We start from the raw sequence: 15,641 nt of genomic DNA, 5'->3' as shown, positions 1-15,641 counted from the left end.
CCACTCAGTCCAGTATCTTCACATAGTTTTCATTGCAGACTCCAAACCACAGTTCTAAGCTCAAGTCTCTTGAGGAAACAGGCAGGTAAAAAGACCGTGGAAAATAGCCTGTGCCTGCCTACAGGGGTCAGCCTATAGGAAACAGCTCTGGTCAGCCTCCGCGCAAGTATGTTCCTTGACAGACGCAAGCCACAGTCAGCTGAAGCTGCAGTAACAAAATATCATGGACCCAGTGGCTTAAACAGCAGACATTTCTTTATCACAGTTATGGAGGCTTACAGTCCAAGGTAAAGGGGGCAGCATGGTCACATTCTTGGGGAAAGCCCTCCCACTGGTTACAGATGGCTGCCTTCCCACTGTGTTCTCACATGGCTTAAGGAAAGTTAGCTAGTTCTCTATCCTCTTCTCATCAGGCCACGGATCTTACTTATGAGGGCTCCACCCCCGTGATCTAAGTACCGCTCAAAGGCCCCTGTATTACTCGGTTCTCATGTTGCTCTAAGGACATACCCAATTCTGGGTGATTTGTAAAGGAAAAAGGTTTAATTGACTCACAGTTCCGCATGGCTGGGGAGACCTCAGGAAACTTACAGTCATGGCAGGAGGGGAAGCAATCATGTCCTTCTTCACGTGGCAGCAGCAAGAAGTGTGAAGCCAAAGGGGAGAAAGCCCCTTATAAAACCATCAGATCTCATGAGAACTCACTCACTATCACGAGAACAGCATGAGGGTAACTGCCCCCATGATCCAATCACATCCCACCGGGTCACTCCCACAATACCTGGGGATTATGGGAACTACAATTCAAGATGAGATGTGGGTGGGGACACAGCCAAACCATATCACCCCCATGTCCAAATACCATGACATTAAGATTAGGGTTTCAACATAGGAATTTTGGGGGAAGACATATACATTAAGTCCACAACACTCATTCTGATTTTTCGAAATTGCCATAAATCTACATTAAAGTAAAATATCCTGATTTTAATATGTTGACAAGGAGTCCAATTAAAAAAACGAAAAAAATTCCACTACAGACCATTTTTGTGTGGTCCATACAAAAAACATCTGGAGGCCAGATCCAGGCTCCTGTCACCAACCAGTTCTTCCCTTTGTCCTAAAGGCTGCTTGGGAAGCTCTACCCTTGAACCTATGGAAATAATCAAACACGAAAATGTCCACCTCCATTAATCACTATCACATGACAGTGGACTCACATACAACGGCAGTCCCATAAGATTACAACACTGTGTTTTCACCGTACCATGTCTATGTTTGGATCCACAACACTGTGTTACGACTGCCTATAGTATTAGGTACAGTAACATGCTGTACAGGTCTGCAGCCTGGAAACACTGAGTTTGTGGTGGTCCATTACAGCAGCAACAAGACATGAATACACCTTCCCAATAATTCAGTAAACATGTAAGAAACATACAAACAAGAGATGTACACGTGTATACTCGGGGAAGTCAATCACGAACGGTATCATGATGATGATACACCAATGCGACTAGCTTCCCGAAACCCCACCAGGATCAGACCAGCAGGCAACAGAAACACTGGGCAAGTGGCGACACTAAGCCTGGCAGGAAGAAGGCCCTCGTGCACACACAGGCTGACAGCTCCCAAGGCAGCTTTTCAGGCTGAAATGATGGTATCCCTTGCCAAAAGTCTGACTCTGCTCCCTGACTGAGATGCTCCCGTTTGGACCTGTTGCAGAGCTCTCTTCCCCTATCAAACACCCCATCTAGTAATCACCCAGAATTGGGCACGTCCTTAGAGCAGCATGAGAACAGAGTAATACAGGGGCCTTTGCGCGGTAATAGATGAACTTAGAATTGAAACTTCCTTTGCTAATAAAGTTGTAATAGCATCTTGAATGCCATTTGGAATGCACTGATGATCATTCCGCTGATAGCAGCTTCTCTAACCTAGCTGCTGAATTTAGAAGCCGCAGCTGCCTTGCTGCACCACACAGCCACGGAGTAAAATCAAAGACAGTCGGAAGACACTATATTGCAAGATGCAAAAAGTATTGAGAGTTCATCTTTATAGCCAATGGTGGCTGACACAGCGGAGTCTCTCCATTTGAAAGAGATTGATTATCTTCATTCTTTTGCTTTGTGTGATCACCAGCAAAAGTGTTTCTATGATCAAGATGTGGCCGGCAATTTTGCTGATGTTATATAAGCAAGCAGCATCCAGTTTGTGTCTGAGTCCCCCATCTGCATCTACGTTGGTGCTGCATTGTGACCAGAAGGAAGGACATGGGCAGGTGAAACTGACGACAAGCAGGAAGAAACCACCTCGCCCAAGAACTCACAACATTTCCGCCTATGTAATCTTACACAACTCCAACCATGGAAGTTTCCGCCTCTGCAGAGATTCCCTTCTTACTGTATCAAGTTTGTGCTCCTGAATATCTGGCTAGAGTCAGAGCCTGCCAGCTTTAAGTGGGATAGCATCCATTAAAATTTCAGTCATCGCTAAGCAATCAATTGCATAGCGTGCTACCCTGTCACCTGACATCTGGTTCACTTTGTAAATCCTTAAGAAGATACTTGCAGGAACCTCTCCTCATATCCTAACAAGAAAAAAGTCAAGAGTTCTTATTTTATTCCTTCCATTATGGAATTAAATGACTCTCTTCCTCCATCTTCTTCCAACTCTCATCTTCCCTTTAGGACTCTTTCTTCTATACCTGTGATTTTTCCCCAACCGGCGGCAACCTTATAGTCATACAGTATTTGAATTCTTCATTACGGCATTTCACATATTGTTTTATTTGATCTGTACAAAACAGTATGTGACAGATAAATTATTATTCTCTTGATTTTACAAATGAGGACAGTCAGGCTCAAAATGGTTAAGGGACTTGCCTAAGTTACGTAAGTGAAGAACCATCTGTGTCAAATTACAGCTCTCTTCCTAGCACGTCCAGTAGACTCCAATAAAACTGCCCTACCTTTCTAAGTGTCAATAAAACCGTATTCAAACACTGACACATTCTTGGATATGATCAAGAAAGTGGGACAGCAAAGCTGAACATTTATACTTAGTACGCCAGGCAGGCCGATAAACTGTCACCAACTTGAGTGAACAAGCGTGCTAATGCAGAACTCTCAGTAACAATGTTACCGTGATGCATGGTGTAACAGTAAGTTTTAAAGAATAATCATTTTCCTCCCCTTTTTCCTGCAAATTTAATATATCTTTTTTTGTTCCTTTTCTGGGCATGTTGTTTGTTTTGTTTTCCATTTGATTCTTTATTTCTGGATGAAGCTATTAACTGACTTCCAACCAAAAAAAATACCTAAAATGTTTTCTTTCATAGCAAAGACAAGTCAATGTCTAAAACAGTTATTTAGAAAGGTCATTTTAGGACAAATTTGCAGAGATTATGGCAGCCTCTTGAGGATCTGGGAACCAGGAAGCTAGGAAAATACCAAACTAATTTCAGTGGTAACTCGATCCTCTTGCCTCCCATTCCAGAAATGGCTACACATTATTAAACGCCAGCAATGATGAGCAGACAATTCCCTGGGCACTTTGGAGTTCCCATCTTTAACAACTTTGCAAAGCAGGAGTGTCCATGTTGCATAGAGGCGGAACAGGAGTTCTGAGAAGGAAGTAACTTGTGCGGGCCATTCAGATAGGAAGTGGTTATCCCAGGTTTTGAAACTAGGTCACGTCGGCTTCCAGAGTCAGTATTCCTCCCCTACATCTTCCCAGATAGAATCCTGCTACTGATCAACTTGCCGTAACTGTCAGCAAAGCTATTTTCAGCAACGGTTCAACTTCTCCACACGAGAGCAGGCTCATCAAATGAGAGAATGCACAGAAAAGTTCTGAAGCGATGTTACTATCATTAATGGAAGATCTAAGGGAAATTTGCAAAACCAAAATAATCAAATCTCGCCTACTGTGTCATCTTGGGACCCCATCACCTTTGCAAAGCTGGCCAAGTTTAAGTTTTCTGGGGTATTCCCTCCTTAAATGGGGGTACCAGAGCAACACTGCCTCTGATGTGAGTTGTGGCTGGCATAATAGATAAAATGTGTGCTTAAAAGATTTTTGTGAAGGAAACTGAAGAGTTAGGCCAATCTCTTTTTTAGTGAATTTCCTCTTGATCACAGGATTGAATAGGTACTTAAAGTAATAGACACTTTATAAATTAACTTCTAACAGATATTTTGAAAATTAAATTATAGTAGGAGGCAAGCAATCAATTAGCAATCAATACATACCCAATAGTCATGCATAAGATGAAAAGGCAATTCGTTAATAAAAAGCGAGACATAAAAAAGCTTATCGGGGTCCGCAGTGGCTCCGGCCAGATGTTGTGGCGCTTGCGGAGGCGAGGCCATGAGTTCAAGGCCAACCTGAGCAACCTTACAAGCTCTCATTGATTGGCAAAAAAAAAAAAAAGCTTATCAATCTTGCTAATCATCAGAGATATGTAACTGTAAGTGATACTTTTAAAAAATTCTAAATCTCAAGTTTGGCAAGGACGCTGGGCAAAGGAGCATTCAAATCAGTACAACCTTCCAGGGCAGTCTGACAAAACGAATCAAGATACTAAGGTTTGGGAGCAAATCACTGGATTCAGCGATTCCACTTCCACAAAATAAAACTATAGTAGAGTCACGGATGGGTACAAACCTTTAATTACAAAATGTGCTTCTCCATTCCGTAGCTATTAAAAAGCTGGAATCCACCCAAATGTACCATACTGGGAGAAGAGCTGGAACCACATAACGGAATACTACGCAGCCATTTAAGATGTAGCGTATTTAGCAACACAGAAAGATACTCACAATTTATAGCTAAATGGAAAAATCACAAAAGCAGGGAAAACATGCTTAGAATCATATATGCTAATTAATAGTACACTTCTAATTGGTAAAAATTGTTTTTTTTAATCTTTTAGTCTTATTTTATTTTCATTTTCTAAATTTTCCATAATGCAAGTCAATCACAATAATCTTTAAAATAATTATTATATTAAATGAGAAGGCCTATCAAGCTAATCTAGAGTAACACCTGGCATTATATAAGAGCTTGACAAATGCTACCTCCCGTTCCCCAAGATTTATTCCTCAATACTTATTTTGTAATCATAACACCAAAGGGGTTTTGGTAAAGGAAGCTTCAGTTTAATAAAAAAAAAAATGTTTTTTGGTAGAGATGGGGTCTTGCTATGTTGCCCAGTCTGGTCTCAAACTCCTAAGCTCAAGCAATCCTCCTGCCTCAGTCTCCCAAAAGGCTGGGTTTACAGGCGTGAGCTACTGTGCCCGCGTCAAGCTTCAGCTTCCGAATCCAGGATCAACATGGAGTCCAGAAAACACATCGGCCGTGGTCCTCCCCGTAGATGCCACTCCCAGCACTGGCCGCACACAAAGGAGCCTTCACGGGTTTAAATAAAGCCATTTTTTCCAAACTCAAGATTAACGAAAGTGAATAAGCTGCTCGAAACAGCTCCTACTGGACTGTGTGCTGTTATTCCTCCCAGCAAGATGGCGGCATGTACAGAGGAAGGGGCCCCAGGCATGGAGTCAATTACCCTCTGCTCTACCGTGCAGGCACCTACTCCACAGAAAGCTGTATGGTCCCAGTACATCACCTCACCTCTTTGCACTTCCCTTTTGACACCATCACAAGACAGCTGTAAGCACTGCGGTGAGAATTCAATATGACAAGAACGGAATCTTCATCAATTTTAGAGCACTATCCATATAAGACAATATTGTAATCTATAAATATTAATCTGCAACAATTAAATACATGTTAGAGGTAAGTGTAAAAACGAAAAGCATTGTATTAGCTTTAACTTCAGTTTCTGTGCAACCACAGGAGAAATCTGATTCTGATTTTGTTCCTCTTTATATGAAATAAACTTTATACAAAAGGCTTAGCTCCGTTCATCCGGCTTGTTACCCTTCGCCTAGGAAGAACTAGTAACAACACCGAAATATGAGCTTCCTCCTTGCCCGCCATCTCTCTGTCTTTCGTGCACACCATGTCATCAGATGACCTCTTGGAGTCTAGTGAAGAAACCTTGTTTTGCTTTCAGAGAGCACCATCTGAATATGGCTTCTAACAGGAAGGCTCCAAAAATCACAGAAAGTAAAACCACCAAGCAACACAGCCTGGAAAGCAAATAACTCAAAGACTTAGAACAATTAGATTGAAACCCTATCGCACCACACAACCCTTCCTACGTACCCCATCCCGTAAGGCTTGCGTAGACTGACACCAGCACTTTATGAAATGTACTGTTACTTATGAAGCCAAAGGGAGATCACAAATGTAGGCAAGAAATAAACACGAGCTATTGGACTTGCTTTTTGATCCAGCTACTGGTGCCTTAATCTAAGAGATCTTTCCAAGAAGGCCTCCTAGTGACCCAAACGTCTTTTTGGAGAAGGCTGAGGATTCATATCTGCTCATGGATAGGCTACAAAAGTCCAAGAAGGGCTGCGTCATACCAAATAGGCAACAATGGAGGGGCTTCCACTGTCGGCATCTCATTTATTATGAAGTCTATAATAACTCCCAGAATAGCCATCTAGTTTTAACAATTTATTTGATAAACAAATACATTTGCATATAAACAACCAAAACATCTTGACTCTGGTGAAACAGTTTTGCAATGTTACAAATATATTTGCAATGTTTTTCAGGCTCTTGCATTTTTGAAAAAGTTGCTGAGAAAAAAAAATTATAAATAAAAGTATATAATATAGCATATTCTTTTCTGTCCCCGTTTAAAGATTTGAAAATAAGCAGTTTTCTAAAGCCAAAGTGTGTTCTTTTCCAGGCCAAAGTTCTGTTTGACAGCTCAAGTATGCGATTAATGGGCTGCCTCGAACCGTAATTACAGAGCCAAAATAAAAATTACCCTCCTTAAGACTGTACACGGAGAACACTGGCTATCGGCTTCACATTGAGTAGCTAGTTTAACAGGATCCCTCTTACTTAAAAAACATACTGTACTGAGCCCAAAAGGACATGTTTTCTTCTAGAGCAAGAATGTCCCACTAATAAACAATTTAATTACAATAAATTATGTAACACTGGGTAAGGCCGGGGGCAGGGGCAAGGGAAACTATATTCTTTAGAAAAAACATAGGGTCGAGGATGCGGTGGCTCACAACTGTAATCCCAGCACTGTGGGAGGCCAAGGCGGGTGAATCACGAGGTCAGGAGTTCAAGGTTGGTCTAGCCGAGATGGCGAAACCGTCTCTATTAAAAGTAGAAAAATTAGCCAGGCATGGTTGCTGACTCCTGTAATCCCAGCTACTCGGCAGGCTGAGGCAGAGAACTTCTTGACCCCTGGAGGCAGAGGTTGTAGTGAGCCAAGATCGTGCCACTGCACTCCAGCCTGGCCGACAGAGCAAGAGTCCGTCTCAAAAAAAAAAAAAAAAGGAAAAAACATAAGGTCACCAAGGCATTGAAAATGAACCTTAAACAGAGGTATTAATATGTAAATATTACAATTTCCACTTAGGGAAAAAAAATCATATTATTGCTAGGCCAGCACACTCAAAATCAATAATATCATGAAAACACATGCCCTTGTGTGATTTGGCAGAATGGCAGCACAGCCTGCTTCCCTGAATACAATGGCCCTTTTCACTAAGGTGATCCCTTCATCCCTGCCATTTTATACAAACAAAACAAGAGACAGAGGAAAAGAAACAAACATGACACTAGTAAGAGTCTTCAGTTTGAACTCTATCGCAGAGAAATATGAGACCTCAAAGACATGCTAGAAAAGTAAAAGACATTATTTAACAAAAATGAAAGCAAGATGGACTGGAAGGAAGAAAACTATATTGCGATGCTAACCTCTTTTGTTTAATTATATCAAAGGGCAACAGAGCCCTCTAGTGGAAAAAAAATAAAAACATTTAAAGACGTTTCTGCTCTTAAAGAAAACAAACAGGTAGAATACCACCGGGCATGGTGGCTAATGTCTTTTATCCCAGCACTTTGGGAGGCCAAGGTGAGCAAACCACCTGAGGTCAGGAGTTCAAGACCAGCTAGGCCACCATGGCGAAACCCCACCTCTATTAAAAATACAAAAATTAGCAAAATTAGCCAGGCAGGGTAGCTCACGCCTATAATCCCAGCTATTCAGAAGGCTGAGGCAGAAGAACCACTTGAACCCAGGAGGCAGAGGTTGCAGTGAGCTGAGATCATGCCACTGCACTACAGCCTGGGTGACAGAGTGAGACACCGTCTCAAAAGATAAAAGAAACTATGTAGAAGACTGTCTTTCATTACAAATTCTTACTGTGTCACTATATAATGCAAAAGCAAAAGATCAAATTATTTTAATTGGGTTTTAAGTAAAACAAGTTCCAAATTTTCAAACTTTATGTAACACTACAAGACCTCAAGTAGAACAAAAATGTCTTATTAGTTTTTAAATTATGAGTTCGAACCACTTCGTCATTGAACAATAGTTTGTATGACCCTCATTTGTTATGCTGACGCTACAAAAAAGCAATTAAACTCTAAACCTACATACAAGCAGGACATTAACTGATGACCTCATGTGACGAAAAAAGTTCCAGATGAGATCTAATCAGGTTCACACAGACAGTAGCCCCCTTATCCTCGGGAGAGGAGTTCTAAGACCCACATCGATGCCTGAAAAACTGGACAGTGCCAAACCCCTGTGTGTTCTACATTTTCACCTATACATACACACCTAGAATAAACATTAGGCACAGTAAGAGATCAGCAACAATAAGAGAACAACTATAACAACGTACTGTGTGAAAGTTATATAAATGTGGCCTCTCACACACACTCTCTCTCGAAATTAGTACTTTCAGATGCCTGTTGACCTCAGGTAACTGAAACCTCAAAAAGTGAAACACCGTCCTGGCACGCTGGTTCACAGCCGTAATCCTAACATTTTGGGAGGCTGAGGCAGGCAGATTGCCTGAGCTCAGGAGTTCGAGACTAGCCTGGGCAACATGGCGAAACCCTGTCTCTATTAAAAACATTAAAATTAGCTCGGCGTGGTGCTGCGCACCTGTAATCCCAGCTACTCAGGAGGCTGAGACATGAGAATCACTAGGATCTGGGAGGCAGCGGATGCAGTGAGCAGAGATTGCACCCCTGTACTCCAGCCTGCGTGACAGAGGACTCTCTCAAAAAAAAAACGTCAAAGACCATGGATAAGGGGGCACTACTGTGTATGTGATTACAAATCTATTTTTAAAAATGTATGTATACAGATACACACCCCGATCAAAAGTGTTTTACATGAGATTACCAAATTATGAGATGACACTCATTTGAATATTTTAAATTGGTGTCTTCCTTGAGATATTTGTTTCTCAAATACTTTGACCACGCGATTTCCATGTACATTCAATGTCCGATAATATTTCAGTGTAAAATGGTTAAGTCATAAGGTACTAATTCTCAATTTTTATATAATTATCATTTAAGGACTCTTTCTAATATTGTCAATAATCTCCATAGTTTCTTAGAACAAAGTAACTTCAAAATAATTTTACTTACAATACCTGGATATAATTTAGCATAAGACACAAATGCTTTTAATTCAAAATGGAGTTTCAATGCCCAAAAGGTTATTTTGATTATTTCAGAATATTTTCCTTTCCTTAATGAGCACCAGGTTCTTAAAAAGATAAATGCCAAGATCCCACTAGTTTAAGTCTTGTCAACAATCAGAAAGGAAACTAATCACATATTTCAAGATCCTAAGTGTAACGATTTCATATGAGTATGTTTTACCCAAGAAAATGACTAAATCTAAGTTAGCTATGGCCTCGGATTTATGGGCCCTTTTGGAATAAGTGGGAAAGAAAAACACCAATAGCATGGTTTAGGCTCAAAGGCAGAATTTAGTAACATCTAGGTACGAAAAAGAAAACAAAGAACCAAAGCAGTAAAGGAAGCCGGTGCACTCCACAACTGGGAAGTGTGGGTTCAGGCTTAGGAGTGAACACCCTTCTCTACATGAAGAAAAAGTAATGTTCGTGTATTAGTGTAGGGCGGGTTGAACTCGCAGCAGATAGGAAGTCGTCACGGCGATCATTTGCAGGCTCAAAGAGTACGGCAAGTCCAGCTCACACTGTAATTTCAACACATGATTTAGAAACAGGACCCCGAGTTTTAAAAAGTAGGCTCTCTAAGCCAAGACCATCAATTTCAACAACACACCATGATAACACTTCGGGATTCCCTGCATGAAATTTGATACCTTCATTTTGTTTCAAGGAAAACAAATTTAGGAGTGACTGATACCTTGAGCACGTACTTTTTATACCTCAAAATATATACATTTTGATATACGTGTGTGTGTGTGTGTCCATGTGATAAACCTTAGAGAGGTGATTTTGTGACATAAATACCAATAGAAAATTCAAGTGTCAGTCCCAAAATACATTTCACTGGTATTTACCAGTGTGGCCAGCTTGTATATGTGCAGAGGAAGAAAAGTTTTGTTTCTGTTAATGGGTCCTTTGGCTCAAAAATGGAAACCAAGTGAGGTTATTCTAGCTTTAAAGTCACAACATATGATGCAGCCCAGGTTCACAAGGTGAAAGAAACTTTTCATCTGGACCAAATTCTGGAAAAAACTTTTAAAGTCAAGTTTTAGCCACTGCTGTATTAGGAATGAGCGTTAAGAAGTTTTATTACCATTACCACTGAAGATTAGACAGAAAATATCTCATTTGTTCATACTTGCTAACAGCATCCAGGCACGGTGGCTCACACCAGTAATCTCAGTACTTTGGGAGGCTGAGGTGGGAGGATTACTTGAGCCCAGGAGTTCAACCACCACCCCTGCGCAACATAGTAAAACCCCATCTCAAATATTAAAAAAAAAAAAAATTTAATGGATGTCTGACAAAACCCTGGATGTCACTCCTTCAATATGATATTAAATCTGTCTGCTTACAGAGAATAATTTGCGTGAGCTCTAACAAACATCTAGCTAATTAAGACAGTGAACGGAGTAGGTGGTCCCACATTTAGGCATCCAGCTAATCCCTCATTAGAAGGATCCTGCCTTTGATGAGCAACATGACAGCCTGCAGGTAGCAGGGGGCAGCATTTTATACTCAAGTATTTACATGCACAGCCAAATTAGTTGACTGATAGCTGAGTCTAAAAACGAAGCAGAAATCTTCCTCAATGGGAAATTCCCTCGCCTAAAGAAAAAAAAAAAAATTCCCTTTCCTAACCCTTCGCAACACTTGCACATAATGATCACCATGCTGAAGGCATTTCCGATCGTTTTTACCAAATCAGAGCCATCGAGCTGCTAACTCCAAAGAGCCATAAAACACCTGGCCCTTCCTGCTCAGTCTACGTTGAACACAAATAGAAATGAATTCCTCCCTTGTCTCTACTGGTTAGCATTCAGGACTGCTGGGTTCCAGGCCTCTTGATCTGCTAGCAGAAGCTTTGGGTGAAGAGATGACTTCCCCCTGGATACTGAGATGCTGATCTCCACAGAGAGGGGTCCACAAGCTACAGCTTTCAATCTACAAAGTTCTTCAGGTTCAGAAAGCTGGTTAAACAAAGGTCAAGGAGAGAAGAGTGTTAGTTTCTGAGGAGGCAACATTCTAATCCTTGCACCTCCCTAAAAAAAACGGCAGGGGCAGGTTGAGACAAGGGGCACAGGGGGTACAGGACACTGGTGCAACAATTACACACAATGCGTTGCCAAATCTTCCTGTGGCCTGGGGCATCTGATTTGCCTAAATTTCACCTAAGCTGTGGCTAATCTGGAGAATGTTAGGGTAATAGCACTTTGAACGAACTGGATTACCTAATGTAGGAGTCAGCACTTTTTTTTCTGGAAAAGGCCAAAGAGTAAATATGTACAGTCTTGCGAGCTAAATGATCTCCACCTCAATTGGGCAACTCTTCTGGTAACACGCAAACAGCCATGTTATTTTGGAATAACCGAATACACACACACAGTTACAGGAATGGGAATAAATGGACAATTCTACTTACAAATTCAGGCAGTGGGTCAGAGTCAGCCCAGAGACTGTAGTGTGTTCACCCCCAATCTACACAGCTGAATCCAGCTGACAGTGCTAACACCTGCCTATAAACCTTAACTGTAAAAGCAAGGATTTCACGAACCCAAGTGCTTTATTCTGACATTTCCTTCAATCTTTTCATCGGTCAGAATCACTGATTTTTTGAGATGAATTAACAATCTCTCCAGTTGCCTTAGCAGAATCAATTATCAAAAACTCAAAGTACAGCTCTGTTGCATTAACAGCCAGGGAGAGGAAAATTATAGCAAGATGGAGTTTGCTTAGAGGCCACTTCAAAGGGGGCATGGCACTAGTGCGACCCTGAAGAATGTCAAGCGAGGGATGCCCCCTTCCGTATCAGTGAGATCCTCACCAATGGCAATTCCAACAAAGCAGTGCCTTGTGGGGCATTAAAAAAAAAAAGAACCGCGGAAATGCTATTTGTAAATCGGCCTTTACAAGGCAAACTAGGTATCTGTTTTTATTTGTGGAGTCACCACTTTCAAAATAAATCCAGTTATGTTTTGTTTCAGCCCACTCTGCCTTAGAGAAAACGGACATTCACAAGGTTAACGATTTCACAGTTTATCCAAAGCGAATAGGCTGCCTTGAGTGGCCAAAGGAAAGGGAACACCAGCACCATGAAAGCTTCGATAGAAGATGACTCTTGAATGCCCCAGAAATCTTGGAAATAGAGATGCCCAAATTCACTCGCTCGGCATTCAGCTATTTCATTTGAAATGAGCAGAACTAAAGTCGTGATAGCAATTTATAAATTGGCATGTTTCACAGCTTAGCAGCAGGACTTTATCTAGAAGCCACAGCCTACCTGGGCAAGGACACTTTCTAAGGCAGCCACTCAGGATGTAAAAGCTAACTTAGCAAAGCCATGGGCCTATCTTCAGCCTCCTTTCTTCAGGCCTGATTCCACTGCTGCAGAGTGAAAGTGATTTGTGAGTTTGTGATTGCCTAGATTTGCAGTACAACATTATTTCAAAAATTCAGAAAGAAAATCTTCGGCACTCACCTAGACTTATGCTTCCCAAGAGTGGAGGGGAAATGGGGTGAGGTGGCGGTGTTAAAGACCATTTCTGAGGAAGGTGACCGCTGGGGAAAGAGCTGTGGGAACTTGAATGGGAAAGGCTGGTCTCCCTAAGACCTTGCGTGACATCTGTGACGTCCTGAGCATTACAATTTGCCAAGAGCTCCAATGGGACCACAGACACCTCCTGCAGTGTCCGCAAAATGAATGATGAGTATCAGGAAGGAAGAGTCTTAGAGGGAAGTGGGAGCTGCAAAGAGGCACAGAGAGTTTTTGGCTTTACTCCAAGATGCAAGGGCCATTCTCAACAACCACAAATTTATCCTCAATGCTTCAGAATCTCCTCCTCTCCATCACGACTTCAATATCTAACTAGACATCACCCTTTTCATATGCTGAACCCATTCTATCAGTCCTGGATTACCATGTTGTGGGTCTGCTGTTGCAAATCTTTGAAAGAGCATTAGCTCTCTTTAAGGGTCTGCTGTCTGATGTCAGGTGGAGCAGTTCGACCACTTAACACACAAAAATAATCAGCAGTCACATATCTTACTCATTAGGGAAAAATAGTCTAGCTGGAAGATTAAGAGAATAAGATCTTTTAATCTTCTGGTTAACTCGTTAAGTTTTTAAAAAGGTATTTTGAAGCCCTTAAATCCTTTTTTTCTTGGTAATTCCACAACTGTATGGCTCCACACATCCACCGAACAGTAGTTAATGTGATGAACACCATGTACCGCTTCCTGGATGGGGGATCCCACCATTGTTTTTAGTATTACGCCATCAGTTTTGACTTCCATGACAGTGATGTAAACTTACTCCAATGCAGAAGTTCAGACAAGTGGACTGAACATATTCGGAGCCCAGGGTGAGGATTTGATTTTAAATAAATCCCTTTCAATTCTTAAAAAGCATTCCAATTTGCCTATTTACCTTCATAGGCAAGTACGGTCAAAAATGCTGCACTCGGACTGCAGCCTGTTAGCTTCTAGACCTTGGACGAGACGGTAACTGACCCCTGAACACAACGTATTTTCACCTCCTGTGCTTCCCTAATCATGCTAGACAGCATTTCTGTAACTTCCAGGAAGTGTTCTAAATTAAGAAAGAAGTGGAGATGGTTAATGGGTACAAAAACATCGAAATTATAAGACCTACTATTTGATAGCACAACAAGGTGGCTATAGTCAATAACTTAGTTGTACATTTTAAAATAACTGAAAGAGTGTAATTGAATAGTTTATAACTCAAAGGATAAATTCTTGAGGGGATGGATAAATACCGCCCTCACTAGGATGTGATTATTTTACATTACGTGCCTGTATCAAAACATTTCATGAACCCCATAAATATGTACACCTTTATGTACACCATAAGGACAGAGAGAACCTGACAGAAGACAGCCCAATGCAATGTTTTATCTGTCAGCAAATCCAAAGATGCATACATGTACTCAAAGCGGTTGGTTCTCTCTGATTCAGAAACTTATGTAAATAGACCAAAGCAAAATAAGAATAAAATCCTAGGAAGAGTTACGGTCTGCTTCTGCCTTGCTCCTGTTTCCTTAACAGCCCACCATATCGGAGCATGGACACCCTCTCAAGCCATCTACCCACGATGGTCCCTGTGGGTAAACAATGGCAATTAAGAGGGTTAATTTAGAGGTGAAGACAGGAACTCATTCTCCGATTTTATAAGGAAATAAGATCCAGTGCCCAGAAGAAAATGATATGCTCAGTGACCAGTCGAAACCTGTAGTATCCCTTTGTTCCCAAGTCATAAGACCTTGTTGTTCCCCATATTCTATTACCAACCAATTTCGGTTTGAATAACCCAGGTAATTGAAATATGTCCGCACGCCATGCAGACCAGGTCAAAAACTCTTAGACGGAGCCTGTTGTCTCTTCTCCCTGAATACCAAAATAGCCGCAGTCTTGTGCCGAGCGTTCAGCTTTCAGAGACTTCAAGGTCAGCCCCTACAGAGCCTTCCATGACGACATTAGGATTTAAACAAGGTGGTGATTGTAATGAAATGATAGCTGAAAAGGATAAGATTCATGTTTAAATCAGAGAACCACTACACAAAATTCCACTGTAGTTAGAGTTAAGTGGGTATCATTATAGCAGTCCCACAAATAAACAGAGTAAGTTGACTGCCTACCTATTCCCGAATTAGCTCCGGTGACCACCACCACTTTGCCAGTGAAATCCCGGCCCTGGAGAACTTCCATGGCAGTGGTGCTGCCGTCGTATCTCTGCCGGGTCGTTGGCTTGGTCGGATTATCATCCACAGTAAACGCCAGTCTCGGGTCCAAGTAGGTAGTCCTTTTATTTATATGGCTGCCCAGAAAAGGAGAAAGCAATGAATCCACAGCAATGAACACTGGCATTTATAAATATAAGATACTCTTACAGTTTAGGCAAACCCCATTTTTCATGGATCAAAACGCTTATTTTTTAAACCTGAAAAGAACTGGGGCCCATTTAATCTACCTTCTGGCCTCCAGAAGGATTATATTTCTGCCAGGAAAGATAGTCATCAAACC

At 41.4% G+C, this 15,641-nt stretch overlaps 1 protein-coding gene and 1 long non-coding RNA gene across 23 annotated transcripts in view; both read right to left on the bottom strand.

Annotated features, from left to right (window-relative positions):
- WWOX (WW domain containing oxidoreductase) overlaps nt 1–15,641 on the bottom strand; it is a 1,143,691-nt gene that overhangs the window by 1,116,224 nt on the left and 11,826 nt on the right. For all 22 annotated transcript variants that reach the window (XR_013530205.1, XR_013530200.1, XR_013530201.1 and 19 more), the window contains exon 4: nt 15,257–15,435. Coding sequence is in view for 9 of the 22 variants with exons in the window: in XM_002761188.7 (XP_002761234.5) it covers nt 15,257–15,435 (179 nt within the window). In the remaining 13 variants the exon portion in view is untranslated. The remainder of the gene's footprint in view (nt 1–15,256; nt 15,436–15,641) is intronic.
- On the bottom strand, nt 6,576–14,999 carry LOC128930279 (uncharacterized). The gene is made up of 4 exons (XR_013530220.1): nt 14,029–14,999; nt 13,081–13,345; nt 12,883–12,986; nt 6,576–11,572 (listed from the first exon to the last, which is right to left on the bottom strand). It is a non-coding gene; the product is annotated as an uncharacterized LOC128930279 (long non-coding RNA).

The sequence above is a fragment of the Callithrix jacchus genome, chromosome 20 (genome assembly GCF_049354715.1).
Source record: "Callithrix jacchus isolate 240 chromosome 20, calJac240_pri, whole genome shotgun sequence".
Taxonomy (NCBI): domain Eukaryota; kingdom Metazoa; phylum Chordata; class Mammalia; order Primates; family Cebidae; genus Callithrix; species Callithrix jacchus.
Note: the sequence above shows the minus strand (reverse complement) of the source record. Positions and strands in the feature narration are given on the sequence as shown.